We start from the raw sequence: 20,473 nt of genomic DNA, 5'->3' as shown, positions 1-20,473 counted from the left end.
AATACTACATCAAATGTTTTTTCTAAGACTACCCTTAATAAATTTTTAGTGAGAGTAATGTATAGGAAAAGTAAATAAGTCATTAATTAGAGAAATAAGTGGTATATTAGAAAGTTTTTCAATGTTTTTTTTGAAATTCAACAAATTAATTATATTTTTTAATATTTATGTGAAAATCTTAATGTCGTATATTCTGAAATGGAGGGAGGAAGTAATTTACAATTTTTTTCCTAATGATGTAAGGAATAATGCTTGAATAAATAATAAAAATAAGTTTATTTTCTATTTGCATCATGTGGTTAAATGGTTGTATTACCTTATGAGTTGTGATGGAACTTTGTGGAAGAATCACTACAACTCTTTATAAAGAGATGTCTTGAATGATTATGACTTTTTACAAAAGGGTGTAGTCTAAAAGAGCACAACTCTTAATGAAGAAATGACTCTTAATTTTAAAAGATTATGACTCTTTTACAAAAGGGTGTAGTTTGAAAGAACATGATGATTGATTACGAGATATGAACAAATCATTATGTCCTTTTATGGAAGAGTAAGTTTTCTTCTTTACTTTCTCTATGAATATATTTGAAATAAGATATTCTCATAGTCCTAAGTCATGGAATTAAACTTCAACATAGAGATCATAAAAATAAATCTTGTCTCTTTCAACAAAGTCTTCTCCATACGCATGATCAGAGAATCAAACTTCTGTCAACATGTTCAAGGAAACCCATCATCTACCAATTGTGTTAGACTTTGTTGGTATCTGAAACATATATGAATGACAATAAAATTACTATTACCATTTATATATGTTTCATATACTAGCAAAGTCTAGCATAATTGGTAGATAACTGAATTTCTTAAAAATGTTGACTAAGGTTTGATTTTCTGATGGTACGTATGGAGAAGACTTTGTTGAAAGAGATAAAATTCACTTTCATATATGAATGATAATAAACTTATAATATTCACATTTAACCATCAAAATTAAGACAAAAGAGAAGCTCAATCCTATCCTAAATTTAAAGTCAATTCAAGTGCATTCAAAGATATTCAAGTGGATTGCAATAACTTAAAAATATTCAAGCAACAGTAACTTCAAAAAAATAAGTACTATTAACCTTGTCTCATTAATTTGGTGTCCTAATTCACACAACTATAATCCTATTTGGTAATTTATTATTAAAGAACTTTTTTTAGAAGATTAAATAACTAATTAATAATAATATAAGGTAAAATTAATATTTTAGCCTAAAGTAATTTGATTTATGTGAGAAAAAAATAATATTTTAATTTAAAGATTTTGTCCCCACAGTTCAATTATACGCTCCTATGAAGTCATAAAAAAAAAGTGTATTTGTTCCTATCATATATAAATATTATGATGCCACCTACTTGCCAAAATTGGTTAAGGCATGGCCCATTCGGCAAGGTTAGCAACACTTTTTCTTTGTCGTGTGTGGTTGCAAGTGGCACATAATCAAACAAAAGATTCTTACATGATTGAGAATTCCAACAATTTTTTTACGAATTGTACCGATAATTTTAAAAAACACAAGACATTTTTTTTAAAAAAATACTAGTAAAATAATAATTAAATATAAACTTTAAATATTTAAAATTTCCAATATTACAAATTTTAAAAAATGAGAAGAAACAAATATTATTCCACTAGTGTGTTACAAATATCTTATTGCGTTTAAGATTGATTAAAAACTGAACATAAATTAAACAATCAAGGCAATTATTTAAATAAACAAAAAAGTTAAAGGAAATTCACTATATATTAAACTTCAATAATTATGTATTACAGTATATAAAATAAAAATATATATTTATATAAAAAAGAAAAATTCTAGGAAATATATATTAACTGCAAACCAAAATTAAATTGGCTAAAGGATTGCGGTGAAAGCTAAATCAAGAGCATCAAAGACAGATCTGTGTTTTCAAGAGTCATCATGATTTTCAGGAATCTGGTTGGGATTCAACTGTAAGAGTACAGAGAGCCTTCATTAAAAATTTCCACGTAAAACAAATTAAATTAATTAGATACACCCAACCTATATATATTTTATACATAATTTATTTCTTCTCGTAACGGAAAACTTATTCAAATTGATTGATTTCAGGGAACTTGTTTAAATAAAGGAGAATTCGTGTAAAAAAAAGGATAATTTTAATAAATATCTTTAGATCATTGCTTAAAAAATTACAACTAATTTTATTAATAAGAGAAAAAAAAAGAGAAACAGAATTTTCAAATTTGAAAATTAAAAAATATTTTTAAAAAAATAATGCCATTTTTATATGTATTAACTTAATATAGTTTACTGAAATTAAATTTATAATATAATTACTCTATGAGGACTAGGCCAACTGTTACACCCTTATCCGTACTTACTAGTAATTTTTTTTAACGGTTTGATTGATCAACTTTACATAAATAAATCTATACATAGTTAATACATCTGAAAAAACAAGCTTTAAACCACAACTACAAATATCCTAACATAATAAAACTAGTTAGACATCTCAAAAGCTAACTTTCTCCTAAGGATTGAAATAAACTGCACAATAAGAGATGTAACAAGCAAGGGATATGAGAATGTAACAAAAAGAAGTTGAGGAGGAATAATCTGGTTGCATTACTGCTATTGAATGAGAAACTGATATATAATAATATACACATCAATTGATAAGGTTGTGAAACTAACCTCCTAGGTCTAATTCAAATATACAAATCAGGATATAAGAATTTGGTTTCACTCTATATGACAAAATAACAAAATTGTCTAATACAAACTGGACTTTCTGTTTTGATAATATGGACTTGTAGATCAGAACTCTTATCAGAGACACACCCTTAGTCCCTTACCCCTTAACCGTGGCAAGTCCCAATACAATATTTATCACATAGGTGTAGAGCATACCATGATATAATTAAGAAAAAAAAAAAAGAAGAGGGACATGCATGATGTGCTCAATTATATTATTTGAGGCCTTAGCTGCATCCAACTTTGTTTTCTAGGTTGACAAATTAGAATGGCACATTATATTTATTTAGATAAATTTTAAGAGAGACGGGGAGAGAGAATTTAGTTTATTTTAATTCCTTGATGTTCTATTCAATTTATTGTTGAATGCAACTTCTTAGAGTGTCTTGCCTTTTATGACTGGGAAGCTGGAACTTCACACAAAGGACAAAGCAAAGTAAATTTTGAAACAACTCATATGGCTTCAATCAATTACAGAAAAGGAGTTTAATTTCTTATATATAATTTCCTTTTTTAGAAGAATTTATAATTTCTCACACCTAACATCTAATTAACGTATTTTGTGCATTAATGAATGACAGTTTTTTAGTCTCTAAAGTTAGAAACATTAAATTTAAATTCAATCACTCTAATGACTGGAAATTTCGTCAAACTTAAGAAATCAAAAGACAATATTATACATTAAGCCATTAACGGACCTATATATAATTCAAGGTGTGCAAAATGTATCTCCTGAATTTGATAAGTTATATATAAATGTCTTCTACCTGATCGAGCAAATGAACAACTTTGTGACCAAGGCCAAGAGATGGTTGTGCAGAATGAACAAGTTGTGTTTTTAGATTCATTCTAGTGTGAATTTGTTTTAATTTTTTTAAAAATAACTTTAAAATAAATATTTCTTAAGTAGCAAATAGGATTTATTTACTAAAATAAACATAAAATTATTTTTTTAAGTAAACACTAAAAAAATTAAAGAAATATATACTTATTTTTATTAAAATAAACACTTGTTTTAAAAAATAAATTAGTCCAGGTGGAGGGGGGACACAATCCCTCCATAACATCATCTTAAGTTTTCAGCCTTATTCTTGTAAAAAAAAAGTAAAGTTTCCAGTCTTATTATTTCTTGATTTATGTTGTCTTCTAGTCTTTTTAAGCCCAACTCTTTGATTTCTTCTTGATCATTTCTATAAATTTTGATATTCACATAAAACTTATGCGTAAAATCCCTTTAAATTTCCACAAGTTGTCTTTAACTTTAATCTAAATTTTCCTTAAAGATTCTTAAAAACTCAAATTAAACATAAAAATATAAGAAAGTCTTATTTATGCACATTTAAATAAAGTTAATTAAAATAAAATGTAAAATAACTGAAGTTAATTAACAAAAAAATGTATAATTTATTGCACTTCAAAATCCTTAGTTACTTCCGTCACCCTCACAAGCAATGGAAAATATTTTATTTTTCTGGCATCCATACAAGCCGAACCTTTCTTCCTCTTTGGGCCCATAAAATTTCTCCAGTCTTGACGTTCCAACAATGTTCCATTTCCTTAATTTCCATTTGGTATTTTGAATTTTCGTTCATAATGTATTAGTAACAACAAACATATAACTAAAAGGTCTAGGTTTGAAAAAGGTTTCAATTTTAGTTGATAAAACACGAAGGGGTCATGGTCTCAACTCACAACAAAGAATAGGCAAAGCCGATATTTGAATTTTTCACCCCAAAAGATGTTATCATAAATTATTTCCATTACTTTAATGTACTTATGTACTCGTCTTGTTATATTTTTATCTATCAGAATCACCACCAACCAACAGTGGACCCCAACAACACCACCAAAACTATGTATATTTTTTATAGTGATGTTTTTACGAAAGACCACAACTGTGCATCATTATCAGAACCAACCAGCTAAGCCTCGACCCATTTATGAGTGGATTTCATAAAATATTTTAGTTAATTTATAATTTTTTTCTAGTTGAAATTTGTTTGATTTTATCATAAATAAGTTTTTTTTAAAATAATTTCTATCATTTTAATATTTAATAAAATATTACTTGAAATAACATTTTTTAATACATTAACTTTTATCTTATAGTTTCTAAATCTTTTTATATTTATCTTTTGTCCGTCCTTCAATTTTTATTAGATTTTTAAAAAAAATTATTATTTTAATCATTTATATAATTTTATATTTTTCAACTACTTTAATATATAATTGAATAAGATAATTTTTAACATTAATTCAATAAAATAATTTTTTAACGTTAAGTTAATTTACCAACTAAGCTTTTCAACTTTCACTAACTTTATAACTTTTAGCTAATTTTCTCAAATATAATCTATAAATAAATTAAATGATAATCATAAACTCATCCTACATAGATTGATGATTACTTGATTGTCGTATTATGATTATGCCTACATATTTTCTTCTTCATATCAACATAAATTAAACTAAGAATAATTGCACAAACCATTGAAAAAAAAATCAATAACATAAACTAAAGGTAAAAATTCCAAATTCATGTGCAAAATACCTATTTTGTCTTTTAGAAACAACATTAATTTTTATACATCGTTAGTTAGTGTAAAAAAAATTACATTATCAAACAATTAAAAATCATAATAAATAATTTTTTAAAGGCATGACAAATATAAGTTTTAACATAATTATTCTAAAAATCAATAAATTTACTATATATATTAATTTTTATTGAACGATAATATAAAAAAATTAAACTATCAATGCATAAATTATTATTTTTAAATGATATTAGCGATATAAATAAATTCATATATTTATCTTAATTTTATGTTTTAATTCATATAAAAATCCTATAAATTTTAGTTTCTAGGCAATTTTTTGCGAAGATTTATTACTATTAAAAAAATTATATACGTTTTCCAACATAAAAATTGTTCTTTAAATATTAAGCATAGAATCAAAATCAAATTTTTATGCACATAATAAATTTTATTACTAAAAGTTTAAGTGAATTAAGTATGTGTTATTTCTTATTAACTATGATAGTTTAAAGTAAACCTCAAGAAACATTTATAAAAAAATCGAATTCACTTCTAAGATGTGTTATTTCTTATTAGCTATGGTAGTTTAACTCCAAATCATTGACATAGAGCTGCTGACGTGGCGACAACTTAGGGGTTAAGTACCACATAGTAAGTAATCTTGAATTTTGTTGTTCCCTTTGTCGAATAGCGACAAAGTAAATCAAATCCAACCAAAGAGAGCGAGAGACTCTATTTCTACCCGAACCTATTCAGGTTGTTCCTTCTTCCAATCTTAATATCAGAATCTCTCTATTCTTCTAGCTCTATCAATGGGAACCGAATGGTTCCAAAATCCGAGGTAATTATCTGTCTTCAACCCCACCTTAGCTACACTCTGCCTTTCTATGCTCTCTGCTTAAAAAATTAATCTTTTTTCATTGGGTGATTTATATGTTCATCTGGGGTTTTGAAATTATTATCATTTTGGATCTTGATCTAGGGTATCAGAATTTTTAGCTCTGGGGTATCGGTGATTGAGACAATTATGTGTCTATGTTATGTGGTTGGTGTGAAGGGTGGAGTAGATGTCTGAATCTGAAATTTTGCTTGATTTGGGAGTTTTATGGAATTAGAGGACATGGATTGTTTAGGGCATTCTTCTAAATCAGGGCCTGGAGTTTGTGTTGCTCAATCAGTAGAAAATGGAGGTTTTGGTGGAGATGGGAGGTGCTGCAAGCAAGCTTCCCCTCCAAGGAGTGGTGGGTCTAGGAATACTAGTCCAATGAGCCGGGCCGGATCCAGGAACACGAGCCCTTTGCGGCAGAAGGTTGTTAAGACCAAGCCTAGGGGTTTGGATGAGGAAACACTTGCCACGTTTGGTAAGGTAGTGCATGCTGATGTTCAAATGGAGGATAATATATGGGCAATGTTGCCAGAGGACCTGTTGCATGAGATCCTAGCTAGGGTACCCCCTTTTCTGATTTTCCGGCTTCGTTTGGTTTGTAAACGGTGGAATTCGCTGCTTCAAGACAGTAGTTTTCTCAAATTCCATTCCAGTGTGCCATCACATGGGCCATGCCTCTTTACGTTTTGGAAGAACACGCAGACCCCACAGTGTTCAGTCTTCAGCTTGCCGCTGAAAACTTGGAATAGAATACCTTTCACTTTTTTGCCACCGTGGGCATTCTGGTTGGTTGGCTCTTCTGGTGGTCTTGTTTGCTTTTCTGGGCATGATGGGCTAACGTTTAAGACCCTGGTGTGTAATCCCCTAACTCAAACTTGGAGGGCATTGCCTAGTATGCATTACAATCAACAAAGGCAACTAGTATTGGTTGTTGATCGGGTGGATCAGTCGTTTAAAGTGATAGCCACTAGTGATATTTATGGTGACAAGTCATTGCCAACTGAAGTTTATGACTCAAATACAGACAGCTGGACAGTTCATCAGATTATGCCGGCAGTTAATCTCTGCTCTTCAAAAATGGCATATTGTGACTCTAGATTGTACTTGGAAACCCTTTCACCCCTTGGTCTGATGATGTACAGACTAGACACAGGTCATTGGGAACATATTCCGGCTAAGTTCCCTCGATCTTTGTTGGATGGTTATTTGGTTGCTGGTACCCAGAAGCGTCTTTTTCTTGTTGGAAGGATTGGCCTTTATAGTACTCTACAGAGTATGAGAATTTGGGAATTGGATCATACCAAAATTACATGGGTGGAGATCAGTAGGATGCCCCCAAAGTATTTCCGTGCTTTATTGAGATTATCAGCGGAGAGATTTGAATGCTTCGGGCAGGATAATTTAATCTGCTTCACCTCTTGGAACCAAGGGAAGGGCCTTCTATATGATGTGGATAAAAAGATCTGGTCATGGATTGGTGGGTGTGCTCTGCAGTCATACAACAATCAAGTTTGTTTCTATGAGCCAAGGTTTGATGCTTCTATCTACTAAGCTAGAGTATTATGACATGATGTCTGTTGTACATCAACATTTACAAAACCGAGGATTACCAGTTATTTTCTTCTCGTGTTTTCTTCGCAATGACATTCTCTCTGACCATTCATAATGTTATTTCCTCACAATGGGCTGATTGTGTTTATCAGTAAAATATCTTACTCACAATCTGTAATAAACAGCATGCCTGACTGTGAATGCTGGTTCAGCTCCATAGACAGATTTTTGTGAATGAAATTCAAGGTGAAACATAATGCAAGAGCTAGTGTGACAGTGTGGCTGGGATATGAAGCTGATGTACGCTGCTGAAGGAAAGGTTATAAACTTATACATAAGGGTTTGAATGCTTAAAAGGGGATATGCAGCTGATGATGTTTGGGGAACATTTTTTGGGGACATTATCATTTGGAAATGCTTAGGGCATTGAAATTGTGCATCAACTTTCACTGCTTTTCTGATCAATGGCTTACCAGTGTAATGTAACTGTTTTAAATCTTGTCTTGAAACATTGACCATATGTAACTTTCTCATGCAAATGGATTCTCCCAACCTTTTTTTATTTTTGAAAAAGAGAACTCATGAAGAAAATGGTTAACTTTATAATTTTGTAATCTTGATCTTGATCATATTATAGAAATTGATCTTGTTAAGTATCTATACTATTTTTCTAGTTTTGATGCCAATACATTTTTAAAGTTGCGATGCAATATTCAAATGAATGCTAGAGCTACTATTTCTTTCTGCCAACCCTGTCTTCTGTTATGTTTTCATATTATGGCCTCTCTCTCGCTCTCACCTATGTGCAGGCATCTAGCATTCTATGTCAATTTAGTGGAGAACAAAGTTTTGGAATTATTCACTCCACTGTTGCCAATATTGTAGATTGATAGGAAAAGGTTAATGTGATCTAATATCAAATAAAGATTATCTACCTATATATGGCTTATCTGAAGCTTTGTTCAGTTGATTTTCTTAATTATATTTTATAGATTCTACCAATAGTAACTTTGTGCAAACAGATCTATGTATACCATTTTGATTCTTTTATATATTTATGCTAGTAGCCAGTGTTTGTGGTTGTTTTCCCAGATTTTGATGTATGCCTTGCAATCATTAATTGGAAGGAATTAGATCTCAGTGATTTCTGTATTTAAGATAAATTGTTGACAGTTTCTTTTAAATATTTTTTTGGCCTATGGCTAGGGCTAAGTTCTCCTAGCAGTAATATAATACATCCCGTATTTTCAGGAAGCTGAGGTTTCAATAACTCAGCAATGTGGACTTTAATTGTAAATAGTTTTACTTAGAGCTGAGTGCATCACGTTGAATGACAATTTTTTGCACAAATGGATAAATGGATAAAGTAGCTATTTTCCTCTAAGAATACAATCCAGTTACCTGATAGATGCTTGCTAATCTGTGCCTGCTGCCAGGAACTGCATGTGAACTCCACTCCCAACTGTTTTTGGCTTCCTACCATAGACAGAGTTTATGTGGCTAGAAAAGTTGGTTCATGTCAATGTATAGCAGTTTGATTGATACCTTGAATGACTAGGTGATTGCAAGTCTGATATTTGTTTCTTCCATTTGTAGTTATTAATATCAACATGAGGTTACTTCAGGGTATAAAATTTGTATCATAATTTGATTGATAACTTGATGACTTAGTGATTCTGAGTTTGATCTTTGTTTCTTTCATGTACAGTTATAAAATTGGTCACCTGTATATATTGATAATACTTTATTTTCTGTACTATTTTTTTTAATGGTGCAGTTTATACGCGTATGTATCAAGGATGTAAAATTATTATTTTCCTTTCCTTATACTTCATCCAATAGATATGGCTGAAAGTTGTTTTATTTTTCCTTTTCTTTTGGATAGTGTACAATATTGCGTCAAGAGCATGTGATCAATTTCAGTGACAATTTTTTCATTTACACTGAGCACTGTATAACCTAAGAACTGACATATTTTGTTGAAATACCGCAGGTTTCACCAACAAAATTGGTTCCCTGAGGGGGTGTTTGATTTAAGGGGGTGAATGTTGAGTGCAATTGATTCAGACTATTTTGGGATGCAAGTTGTGAGAATGAGTGTTTGGTGGGGTCAATTGTAGCTACATTTTTTAAAGGAGAGTGACACGAGAGAGGAGAGAGAGAAATGAATCTCTTATACAGTTTCAAAACTAGCATAACTAATTATGCATTTTGTGTAATCAATTATCTCTCGTTGTTCAATTTTTTTTTACCAAACAAATTACTTTAATTTAAATCTTTTATTTCTTTTACATTTTCTTTCATCTCTACCTAATCACTTTACTTTACACTCTCTTTTATCTCTACCAAATCATTTTACTTTACACTCTTTTTCATTTCTTTTCATTCTTTATTTATACTTTTATTCTTTTTCATTCCTCTTTACCAAATGCATCCTAAATCCACGATATAGAACAAGAACTTGCCCCTTCTGAAAATAACAAGAACTTTTGATCTTATAACAAATGCTTCCAGAGCTGGCTAGGATATTAGAAGTCTTATACAACACAAATAAAATATGTATTGTACAATGCAAAAGTACTCGTTTGCGGGTAGACAGACACCATCTTGAGCCATAAGTTATAACAATAACCAGCACGTCCTTTATAATAATTTCGGCTTTTTATAAATGAATGAGTGATGAAGAAATTCAAAAGGGCAAAGTATAGAAAGCACTTCTGCATGTAAAATTTTTATACAATATCATTTAATTACAAACAATCTAATATATGATAAATTTATTTGTTTTTTATTATAATGCATTTTTCCTCGTTGCATTCTCTTATACCATCTCCAAATCGAAAGTGTCGGTGATATTGCAGCTGAAAACAAAAGGGGGAGGGACATGGGTCCACTATAGAATGCCCTGGAAGGATCAGAAAACAGAGTTTTTTTATTCTTTCTGTTTTCAATTATATGCTGGAGCATACTTGCCATTAACATGAAGTAATTATTTTTTAAATTCAATTTTAATAGTGTAAATATTTCTTATAATGTTATCTATTCACAAATTATAATGTATGAGAATGTTGATTGTTTTATGTTTTTTTTAAAGAGTGAATTTTTTACGATAATTATTTAAAAGTTATATTTAAAAATTATTTTATAATGCAATTTTTTTATTCCAACAACACGTGAAAATTAATTTCTTCTTATTTTTCAATTAACCCTTCAGTTTTACTAGTATTACTAATTAAAAATGTTAGGAGTAATTTATGATTGGATGGTTACATATACATGTGATCAGGTGATAATATAAATGGATATATTGGTATTAAATTAATAAAGTTAGATCATCTTCACCTTTTAAGCTTGATGTTTCGGGTTTGTGAATCACACTGATTGAGCTGATTTATTGAGCTGATTTACATATTAACCTAAGAAGATGCTAGGAATTCTGTCAAGGACATTTTGTGAATTGAACAAAAAATACACATGACATCAACTACCCCTACACATTTTGTGGAACATGAATTGGGGCTAAAAAATGAGACTGATGATTTAAATCCAAAGTTTCCAGCATGTTTATAGAGAGGATAATAAATGCGCAGATTGAGTGGTGAGACTAGGCCCTTCATCAACTACTCCTTTATATACTTGCACATTTTGTCGACCATTTTCTTAGGATTTCTACGTTGGGATTGTAATTTTTGTTTGTTTTTTATATTCTACCGTTAAAAAAGTCTAAGTTTCAACATTATACATTATTAATTATTAATAATAGAAACTTTACATTTAAGATAAAAAATCAAAATCATAAATAATTTTTTAAGTTGATTTTTCATATTTCAAAGAAAATAAAGTAAAATATTGTATTAAACATTTTTCATTGACCTCCTTTAATTTTCTCTCTCTAGTTTTTACATTGATTTTTCAATGAACTAATTATTCTATAGTTTATCTGAACCAAAAACTTAATCAATTTACCGTTTTTCCGACCAATTTAGTTATCATATCCAATTAATAACTAGCATTAGGAGCAGGAAGTGCCTTTTAAGGAAGCTTTTCTGAAGGAATGCTTGATGAACTTCCAATATCCATTGCAGTAGAGTGAAGCAAGTGTTGACAAAGATGACTACTAGTACTGTGTCAGAGTTTGAATCAACAAGAAGATATTGTCATTCGAGCAGGCCCTTTGATACTTTCTAAGAGTTATATATGTACCGTGCAATTAGCGATCAATGAGAAATAAGGTACTGTATAGTCTTAGACTCTTAGGGGAATCTTTTCATGGGTTGTTAAATAATCCTCTTGTAGTGCTTCTAAATGCGATTTTGGTGGCATTGCATGTGCCTATGTTCTTTAAAGGTAAACAATTTTTCTTTTCTTTGAAAATTGAACTAATTTTAAAGCCCCAGAAACAACAACCTAACTGGTTCACTCTTAAATTACAAGTCCCCAAACCTCAAAAGCTCCCCAAACATACGTAGCTTACAATGACCATGGTTATTCATATATAACAAATTAAAACTTGATTTTTTTGGTACATATGGTTTGGTACATAAGCTTAATTTGAACATAAGTTTTGGTTATTTTCTTTAATTGTCATCATAATTATAGGCAAATAAGGGCTTTAGTTCAATTTATTGAGTATGAAGCATAAGTTATTGTTATAGATTCTCTAATATCTCTATATTCAATTTATACGAATAAAAAATCATACTCATAAGCAAAATTTTGCAAGATGTTACTTCTCTCTACACTCTTGGAGAATTTTAAAGTGACCACGTGTATTAATTTCCTTAATCTTAAGTCTCAATAAAAACAAATGAAAAATAAAGAGATTAATATGCCTTATTTTAGTGAGAAAATAGCAAGCTTCTAAGTCGATCATAATGTTTCAAATAAATTCCAAACATGTTTTTAAATGTTTCAACCGGTAAACGGAAGAAAATCACACACTATGCATTTCTTTTAAAATCGCTTACGATTAATTTTTCCAATTCTCTCTCCTCTCATCTCTTACCATTAATTAATTAAACACTATTATGACCAAGATTTTTTTTTTGTTTTGGACCAAGATTTTCACAAACATTACTATGCGTTTAATTTTTTAAATGTTGTTTCAACTAAGAGACTCCACATTTGCCATGTCATAACCAACCTATGCGTAATGCGTGTGTGTGTGTTTTGAGAAAACTTATATTTGTTCAAAGCTATAGTATGCATATACCACTTTTACATGCACATAATATATGTACACGTACGCGTTGTATATATGATATATCATCAAGTATCATTACATTGTAATATAGGAGTATGTAGACAAGTACAATATTATGATTTTGAAAACCTAAAATTTTATAGAAATGTCATATAAATATATTTTCAAATGTTTAAAAATGGATTGTCCCCAAATACCAATCGAATAGGACAATGGACCTCAATGTGATCGATTTCCTCTCGAAATAAGGCTTCGAACGGAAAATATATAAATTATAATATGAAACGTGCTTGGTGTCGGTGAATCTATTTTATATATAAACAGTTATTTATTTATACTTGGAGAGATTCACACTTCACAGTTCACTACTACTGGATTAGTAAAGAAGCTCACGAGAGTTCTCATAAGAGGGAAAAAAATTATGATAAAGACTAATTTCAACTAGATCCGTTTATTCTAGTTTTAAAAGAGTAACGTTATATTTTTGTCTATAAATTAATCTTTCTACAATTTTTTTAATATTTTATCAAAAAATAAATATATGTAACATCTTAAAAACTTAAAAAACATTTATAATATTTTCTTTGCAATAAGTAGCAGAATTAGTAACAAGACACCACTAGCTAGCTTATCATCAACTTAAAAAACATTCAAAACAAACCGACTTTGGTCGTGATTGGTACGCTGTTCTCAAAAAGAGACCACTAGCTTGAAGTTGGAGGTCACGCCCTCGTGTTCTTAAACTTTACTGTACAACACAAGCTTGCTGTTTAATTAATTATTAATGTATTCATTGGTTGTTAAAAATGTTTTGTACATATCATATGACTTCGCAATTCCATGCACATGCAAAATCATAGCCCATGTTTCATAGGCTCTTAATTTGATGCTATGTATATCAAGCCTTTTGGGGAGTTATGTCCTTGCAATTCAACACTTTTGGGTGAGTATTTGTTTCGTGACAATCCTTTTATTTCTTTTACCTCTTTGCTTGGATTGTCACATGAATATTGACATTAATTTAATTAGATGACAGTAGTGTTACATTCGATCTTTGGCCTTCATATAATCAATCTTATTATAAAAGAGTAAAACTTTATTATTGTTACTAGATCATTCTTATTGATCAATGGATTTGAAGCACTACAATCAAGTATTTTTTTTTTTTAACATTGTCAAAACATAAGTTAGTAATATATTTTTATGACATTTTATGGAATGTTGTATATTGTTAAAGATTTTTAGCAACACTTTTTCATACTAATAATAATATTTATAAAAATATTTCTAAAGACTTAATTTTAGTAATATTTTTTCATACTAATAACAACATTTATAAAACATGTTGCTAAAAACTTTTAGTAATATTTTTTCAATACATAAGCAACACTCTAAAAATGTTGCAAACATATATCTTTTATAACATTCAAGAAATATTACTAATTTGTTTCTTTTAAAATACAATAAAATTTAATTTTTTGTAATATTTTAAATATATAATTTATACTTTTTTTAATGGATTGTTACATATATCTCGTCATCTCGAATATGTAGTTCAATGAACATGTTAATAATATATAAAGAATAATAATACAATGTTAATGATACAAAATGTCTAAATCTAATAGCATTGAAGGGACCGCCATTTGTAGCACATGCACCTCTACTTCCTTGGAGCTCTTAACAATATTGAAATTGTGTATACCTTGGAGAGAAAGGCAACTAGAACTAGATTAAAATATACTTACAACAAACTTTTCTATACACAAGGCTGAAAATCCTGAAAAGCAATCTAACTATTTAGTTCTCTCTCTCACTCCCCAAGTCGTCCTTTCTTAGTCTTCATAGTGATTCTTTTCTTTCTTTGTTGCTACAATAGTTGGGGAATCTATGGCCTTAGTTGTTCAACTCTTTGGAGCCGCAAGTGCAAGTGTAAAGCTCCAATCAACAAACATATTATTCTATAGAATTACTAGGCAGTAATTAATTTAGCTTTTAAAAAATAAGAAATATTATCTTAATATTTAAAATTATTTGGGATTTCAACAAAACCTAACATACAATTAATAGGATGATTTAGTGATCATATAAACGGACCTTAAAATTCCTTTTGGCTCAAAAGGAGCATAATACCATAAGGAACACTTATAAAAGGATTATTTTAGTAAATGTTACAAAATATACCATTCAAAAGTCTCACCGATAGCATTTGTTTTAATAAATGTTGCAAAAAAAAATAAAATTTAACAAGCAATCGCAACATTCGGTTCAATAAATGTTAGGAAAACTGTTTTAAATTTTAACAAAGCAATAGCAACATTTTTACAAACGTTATCTCTTAAATGTTGCAAAATGTCTTAGATGTAGTAGTGGTTGTGGTCCTATATATATTGAGTGGCAATTGAATACTTTCCTCTAAAGAAAAAAATGGTTCAAATATATTATTACATCTCAAATGACATCCATTTTCAACGTTATCTCCCTCATTCTCATGGTTTGCTTTTCCAAGGTAATAACATATATATGCATTTATATGTTGCAAATGAGTTATTCCCTTAGAAAAACAGATCAATCAAGAAAAAAAATAAGGGAGAAAACCTTAAAAATAAAAGTCATTTTTTTAAAAAAAAAATTCTATAGAGGAAAGTGTTCATTGCCGCTCAATATATATATATATATATATATATATATATATATATATATATATATTGGACCACAACCACTACTACTTCAATTCTAAGACATTTTGCAACATTTAAGAGTTCACGTTTGTAAAAATGTTGCTATTGCTTTGTTAAAAATAGTTTTTCCTAACATTTATTGAACCGAATGTTGCAATAGCCTATTGATTTTTTTCCATAGCATTTATATATTAAAACAAATGTTACCGGTGAGGCTTTTGAATAGTGTATTTTGTAACATTTACTAAAATAAGCAATATTTTATCCGTTACTTTAATTAATTATCATATTAAATAATTTAATAAAAATATTATGCTATTTTTACTTGTAGTTAGAGAAAATTTAAATAATAATAATATAATATATGTTGCTTAGAAAGTATGAGGATTAGGCAATACAGTATGTAAAATGAGAAATGTTGTTTACATAATAATTTTTTAACAATTTTTACCCACTTATTTTTAATCACATATCTATTTTATTTCACAATTCTTCACTTTATATTTTTATATAAAAAAACATTACTAAATTTGAATATAAAGACCAAATTATGACTTTTTATGACTGCTTGCTCAGTTTCAATTCGAACCATACAATCACATTCAAACTTGAGATTGAGTAACACCCTTATTTTAATAATCATTTATTCTTAAGTTAAAAAAAACAAACTTAATTTCTTTTCTATTAATTTATTAATTAATCTGATATATTGAGATTTCCTAAGTTTTTGACATATCGAGGAATAATATAACGATTAAAAGAACAGGAGTCGGAACCCTAGCTTTGACTTGGTCGAACTTTGAACACTGTATAAAACCATGTTGTACTAGCTAAGTTTTCTCTCTTTCAGTTAAAGAAAAACACAAACTCATGAAAAGAAGAAACATGGATCAGATGAAGATCACGGCGCTCTCGATCTTTTTACTAGGATGTCTCTTGGTCATGGCTGTCCAAGGAGATTCATCAGCAAGAGTTCTTCCAGGTAAATTTATATTCTCATTTATTAATTAGTTCCCAAAAACTAAAGATCAAGCTAATTAAAGATTGCACGATCTGATTACCATAGCTGTAACTGCAGTTGAGGTAGGGAATATAAACAAGCTTGGAGTGTCATCTCAAAAGGTATATATATGTCACTTTCTAACTGTATTCCTATGTTGTTTCATCTTATTAATTGATTTTTTCAGCATATTTAATGATCATTAATTATTATGGGGATGATATAGGAACCATTTATGAGAACTGGAGCTGGTCATCACATGAGGAAGCAAGGGCTTGGGGGAAAGAAATTTAGCACAAATGAGGTGACAAGTGTGGACTCTAAGAATGGAAAAGGAGCAGATGGAGGAGAGACTTCAAAGACTTCAGGTGCAACCTATTCCGATGGAATATGTGACTTTGATGAAAAGGGAGATCATAAAATAGTAAAATGTAAAGGGAAGAAAAGTATTAAACCAAGAAAGCTCAAAATGGATGGTTTTGTTGCTTTAACTGATGATTATCATGGACCCAGGCACCACCTTCCGAAACATAATTAATTGAAAAAGCATTGAAATCCCTTGTGAGTCTGCTAGTTAGCATTCATGCATCACTAGTCTTGTTGGAGTGGAAACTTGTTTGTTGATTTCATGTACATATATTTTAATTAATTCATGTGTGAATTAATGTGCAGCAATAATTCCTAAACTTTGAAACCCAATATCCTTGTCTTTTTTGTTAAGGAAAATTATAAATATTTATGCAATATATAGAACATCTTACCAAACGAATTAAACACATCTTATTCTTCTGTTCAGTCATTATAGTAGTGGGTTATCTAATTTATATCAAAGAAATTGTACTGATGGCTCCTCGCTCGTATTGTTTGCTTCTATGGCAGGTAAGGATAATGATGGTTTGAAGAAGTCTTCTGGATCACGAGACCAAAAGAATGATGATCAGGTTCTATTCGATGATACCTATATACATTGCATAAAATTTCTATGTCTGTTTTAATTTCTTTTCAAGAAAGCTTATATATGTGTGTAGCAAATTAACTTTAGAGTCATCATCATATATGCATATGGTTCATATATATAACTGTGTAGAGTTTCACAAAATTAGTTCATAAATAATTCTTTCTTTAAAATAAGTTGAACCTCAGTCCTTACAAAACCATATATTGGAAATAATTAAAGAGAGCATATGATAATGGAACCAAAGCCAATATTCATGCAAAACTTATAGCCTAGCTAGCTTCCATATAATGGATCGTTAGATACACATTTTGTACAGATCCAATGTTGACATATAGCTAGTTTTTATATTCATGCAGAAGCTTGTGATAATGGGACCAAAGGAATATTTGAAATCCACCAAGTTTGTAGTTCCAAGAAGAATTCCCACCAGCACGTACCCGAAGTCAAGTTCACAATATTGCAATATTGCTGCGCCAGTAGTTAAATCCAGCTTAGGGAGTTCCTCAAGTCATGAACAGAAAATTTCTGAAGAAACACCTCAAAATAGTACTCAGAAAGATGAGACACAAAGATTTGCTGACGCTGCAAAAGAGATTGCATACATGATGAATAAGGATTATCATGGAAGACCGAGTCACAGGCCACCCATAAATAACAATGAGCCTAGAAATTAAGTGAGATTATCATGAGTAATTAATAGCATGGATATATATATATATATCTATAGGCTCACAGTTTTGCACCAAGTTGTTGCGTTAGCAACTACTTCTTGGTAATGGCCTAGATATATATATGATATAGTTTGCTTTATATTATAGTTTAATATGTGGCACAAAGGCAAGCAAAACCATAGGACTTAAGTAACAAATAGTTGTTCGGTCGTTTCTTTTTCATACTAAAAAATAGATATATGTAGAACGCATGCAGTTTTGAGTGTTGTAATTATTAAGTGTATCATCGTTACATCTTTAATTATGCGAGTTAATTTTTTTTTCAATGATAATTATGTGAATTAATTATGCCTTTGAAATAAGAAATTAGATCGCAATGCTAGTTACCTAGAGCCTAGAGATTTCAAGTATATCGATCTATATATTATGGTCTGGTTATTTAACCCAACTAATTCAGTATTGCCCCATGCATGAGACACGTATTCTCTTTAGTGAAAAATTAATATAGCTGTATGAGGACAGATCATAGATACTCATATGAGTATCTACATGGTTCTTATCCTCTTAATTAATTATTAGAATATTGAAGCGATGCCTAGCTTGTGAGAATAGAAAAAGACGGCACACAAAGAGACAAATATTGTAGTGCTGATCGGGATGATCATGGCTCATTCAGTACATGTTAATTGGGATTATACTTATATCTGAGACGCCAAATTAAGTACCAATATTAATATATAATTTTGTCTAAAGTGAATTATATATACGAGAGGATGAAATTAAAGTAATTCACAGAAAAAAATAATAATAATAAAGAGTTCCTTTAATAAATGGAATCATTATTAATTGGTTCGTAAACAGGAGAAAACACTTTAATTTGAAAGTCAAAATCAATATTGTTAGTTGGTTAACTTCCAATAAAAAAATCTTTTCGTAAAAATATTTTTATTGAATACTCACATCAGATAAAAATTAAAAAATTAAACATCATGAAGATAAAATTCATAAATAATGTTGAATGTGATGTTAAGATTATAGTTACTTAATAAACATTTTCACATCAATACCATCTTTCTTTTCTCTCGTTTTGGGCTTTTCCCCTCACGCCCAAAGTGGAGGAGAATATGGTATCTTTCATTTTATTTCTTTCTTGAATTTTCATCTCAACCGAACAATTCATTTTATCACATCTTTGATCTATATTCTTTAAACTCTTAAGTCTCGCAATATTATATATCGAAATTGTAGGCAAAGCTATAACCAACATCTTCCACCGTAAAAGCCTTAATTTCTTCACCAATCACCAGCTTTGGCGTCCAAGTTTGCTCCTTTGACAAAGTTCCCATTTTACTGTTGCTATCAAATGCAAAGTAAGCAGTTTTAAAGAAGATTAATTGTAACTTTCTTAATTTTTCTTCCTTTAATGTTTAAACAGAAATGCTACCAAGAAACCCTTTATCAAACTCCATTTAATATATTAGAGTGTTCAATTGATTCTTAATGATAAACAACTTAAGAGAGTACCATTTGAGTAAATGAGTTTTTATAGAATTGATTTTTATATGGAAGTTGCTTATATATAAGTAACTATATCAAAATTGCTTTAAAAACTTAAAAAAATTAAGTTAAAATGAGAGTTATTGTAAGATTTAGATAGAGAAATATTTAAAATGAGATGTGGTAAAAAAAAAGAAAGAATTTTTTTGTTATCGATTATAGTACAAAATAGATGTCGCTGAAAGTCATGATTAATCTTTGTTGAAATCGTGAATAAATAAAAAAACTTTAGTTATATTTTGCAATTAGAATAAAAATTAATTAGTATTAAGATTTAAAAACTCAACCTGAGCTCTTGCATCGCAAAAACTTTTATTTACTAAATTTTACTAGCTATATTTTTTATTTGATGTGGATCTTATTTATTGTTTTGTAGTTTTTAATAAATTTTAATTAATAATTCAAAATGTATTAAAAAATGTTTTGCTAATATGCACCTCATATTTAAAATTAAATGAACTTTTATTAATGGAAATGCTTTTAAAACAAATAAATTAAAATTTTCAAGTACATGTAATTTTAATTTAACCTTTACTACCAGAAAAGTAATATTTTATTCATAAAAATTTTCAATTTCTATTAAATTTAATTGTTCTTATTATACTTATATTTAAAAATATACATCTAATACACATAATACTTATTG

At 29.3% G+C, this 20,473-nt stretch overlaps 2 protein-coding genes across 4 annotated transcripts; both read left to right on the top strand.

Annotated features, from left to right (window-relative positions):
* The first annotated feature begins 5,986 nt into the window (after positions 1–5,986).
* Positions 5,987–8,415, top strand: LOC100795294 (F-box/kelch-repeat protein At5g15710). The gene is made up of 2 exons (XM_003552574.5): positions 5,987–6,161; positions 6,303–8,415. Exon 2 carries the CDS (start codon positions 6,426–6,428, stop codon positions 7,755–7,757), a length of 1,332 nt encoding a protein of 443 aa, XP_003552622.1. The 5' UTR covers positions 5,987–6,161; positions 6,303–6,425; the 3' UTR covers positions 7,758–8,415.
* An 8,016-nt stretch (positions 8,416–16,431) lies between these two features.
* Positions 16,432–18,571, top strand: LOC100794762 (uncharacterized). Of its 3 annotated transcripts, none has more exons than XM_006602912.4 (5): positions 16,432–16,623; positions 16,720–16,763; positions 16,868–17,009; positions 17,521–17,582; positions 17,956–18,571. In XM_006602912.4, the coding sequence occupies exons 1-5, from the start codon at positions 16,512–16,514 to the stop codon at positions 18,271–18,273; spliced, it is 678 nt and encodes a 225-aa protein (XP_006602975.1). In that variant the 5' UTR covers positions 16,432–16,511; the 3' UTR covers positions 18,274–18,571. The 3 variants fall into 3 exon arrangements, with proteins under 3 accessions (XP_006602975.1, XP_040868135.1, XP_040868134.1); XM_041012201.1 differs by having other exon boundaries at positions 16,465–16,623; positions 16,729–16,763; XM_041012200.1 differs by having other exon boundaries at positions 16,466–16,623; positions 16,708–16,763.
* Positions 18,572–20,473: the final 1,902 nt, after the last annotated feature.

This window comes from Glycine max, chromosome 18 (assembly GCF_000004515.6).
Source record: "Glycine max cultivar Williams 82 chromosome 18, Glycine_max_v4.0, whole genome shotgun sequence".
Classification (NCBI taxonomy): domain Eukaryota; kingdom Viridiplantae; phylum Streptophyta; class Magnoliopsida; order Fabales; family Fabaceae; genus Glycine; species Glycine max.
Note: the sequence above shows the minus strand (reverse complement) of the source record. Positions and strands in the feature narration are given on the sequence as shown.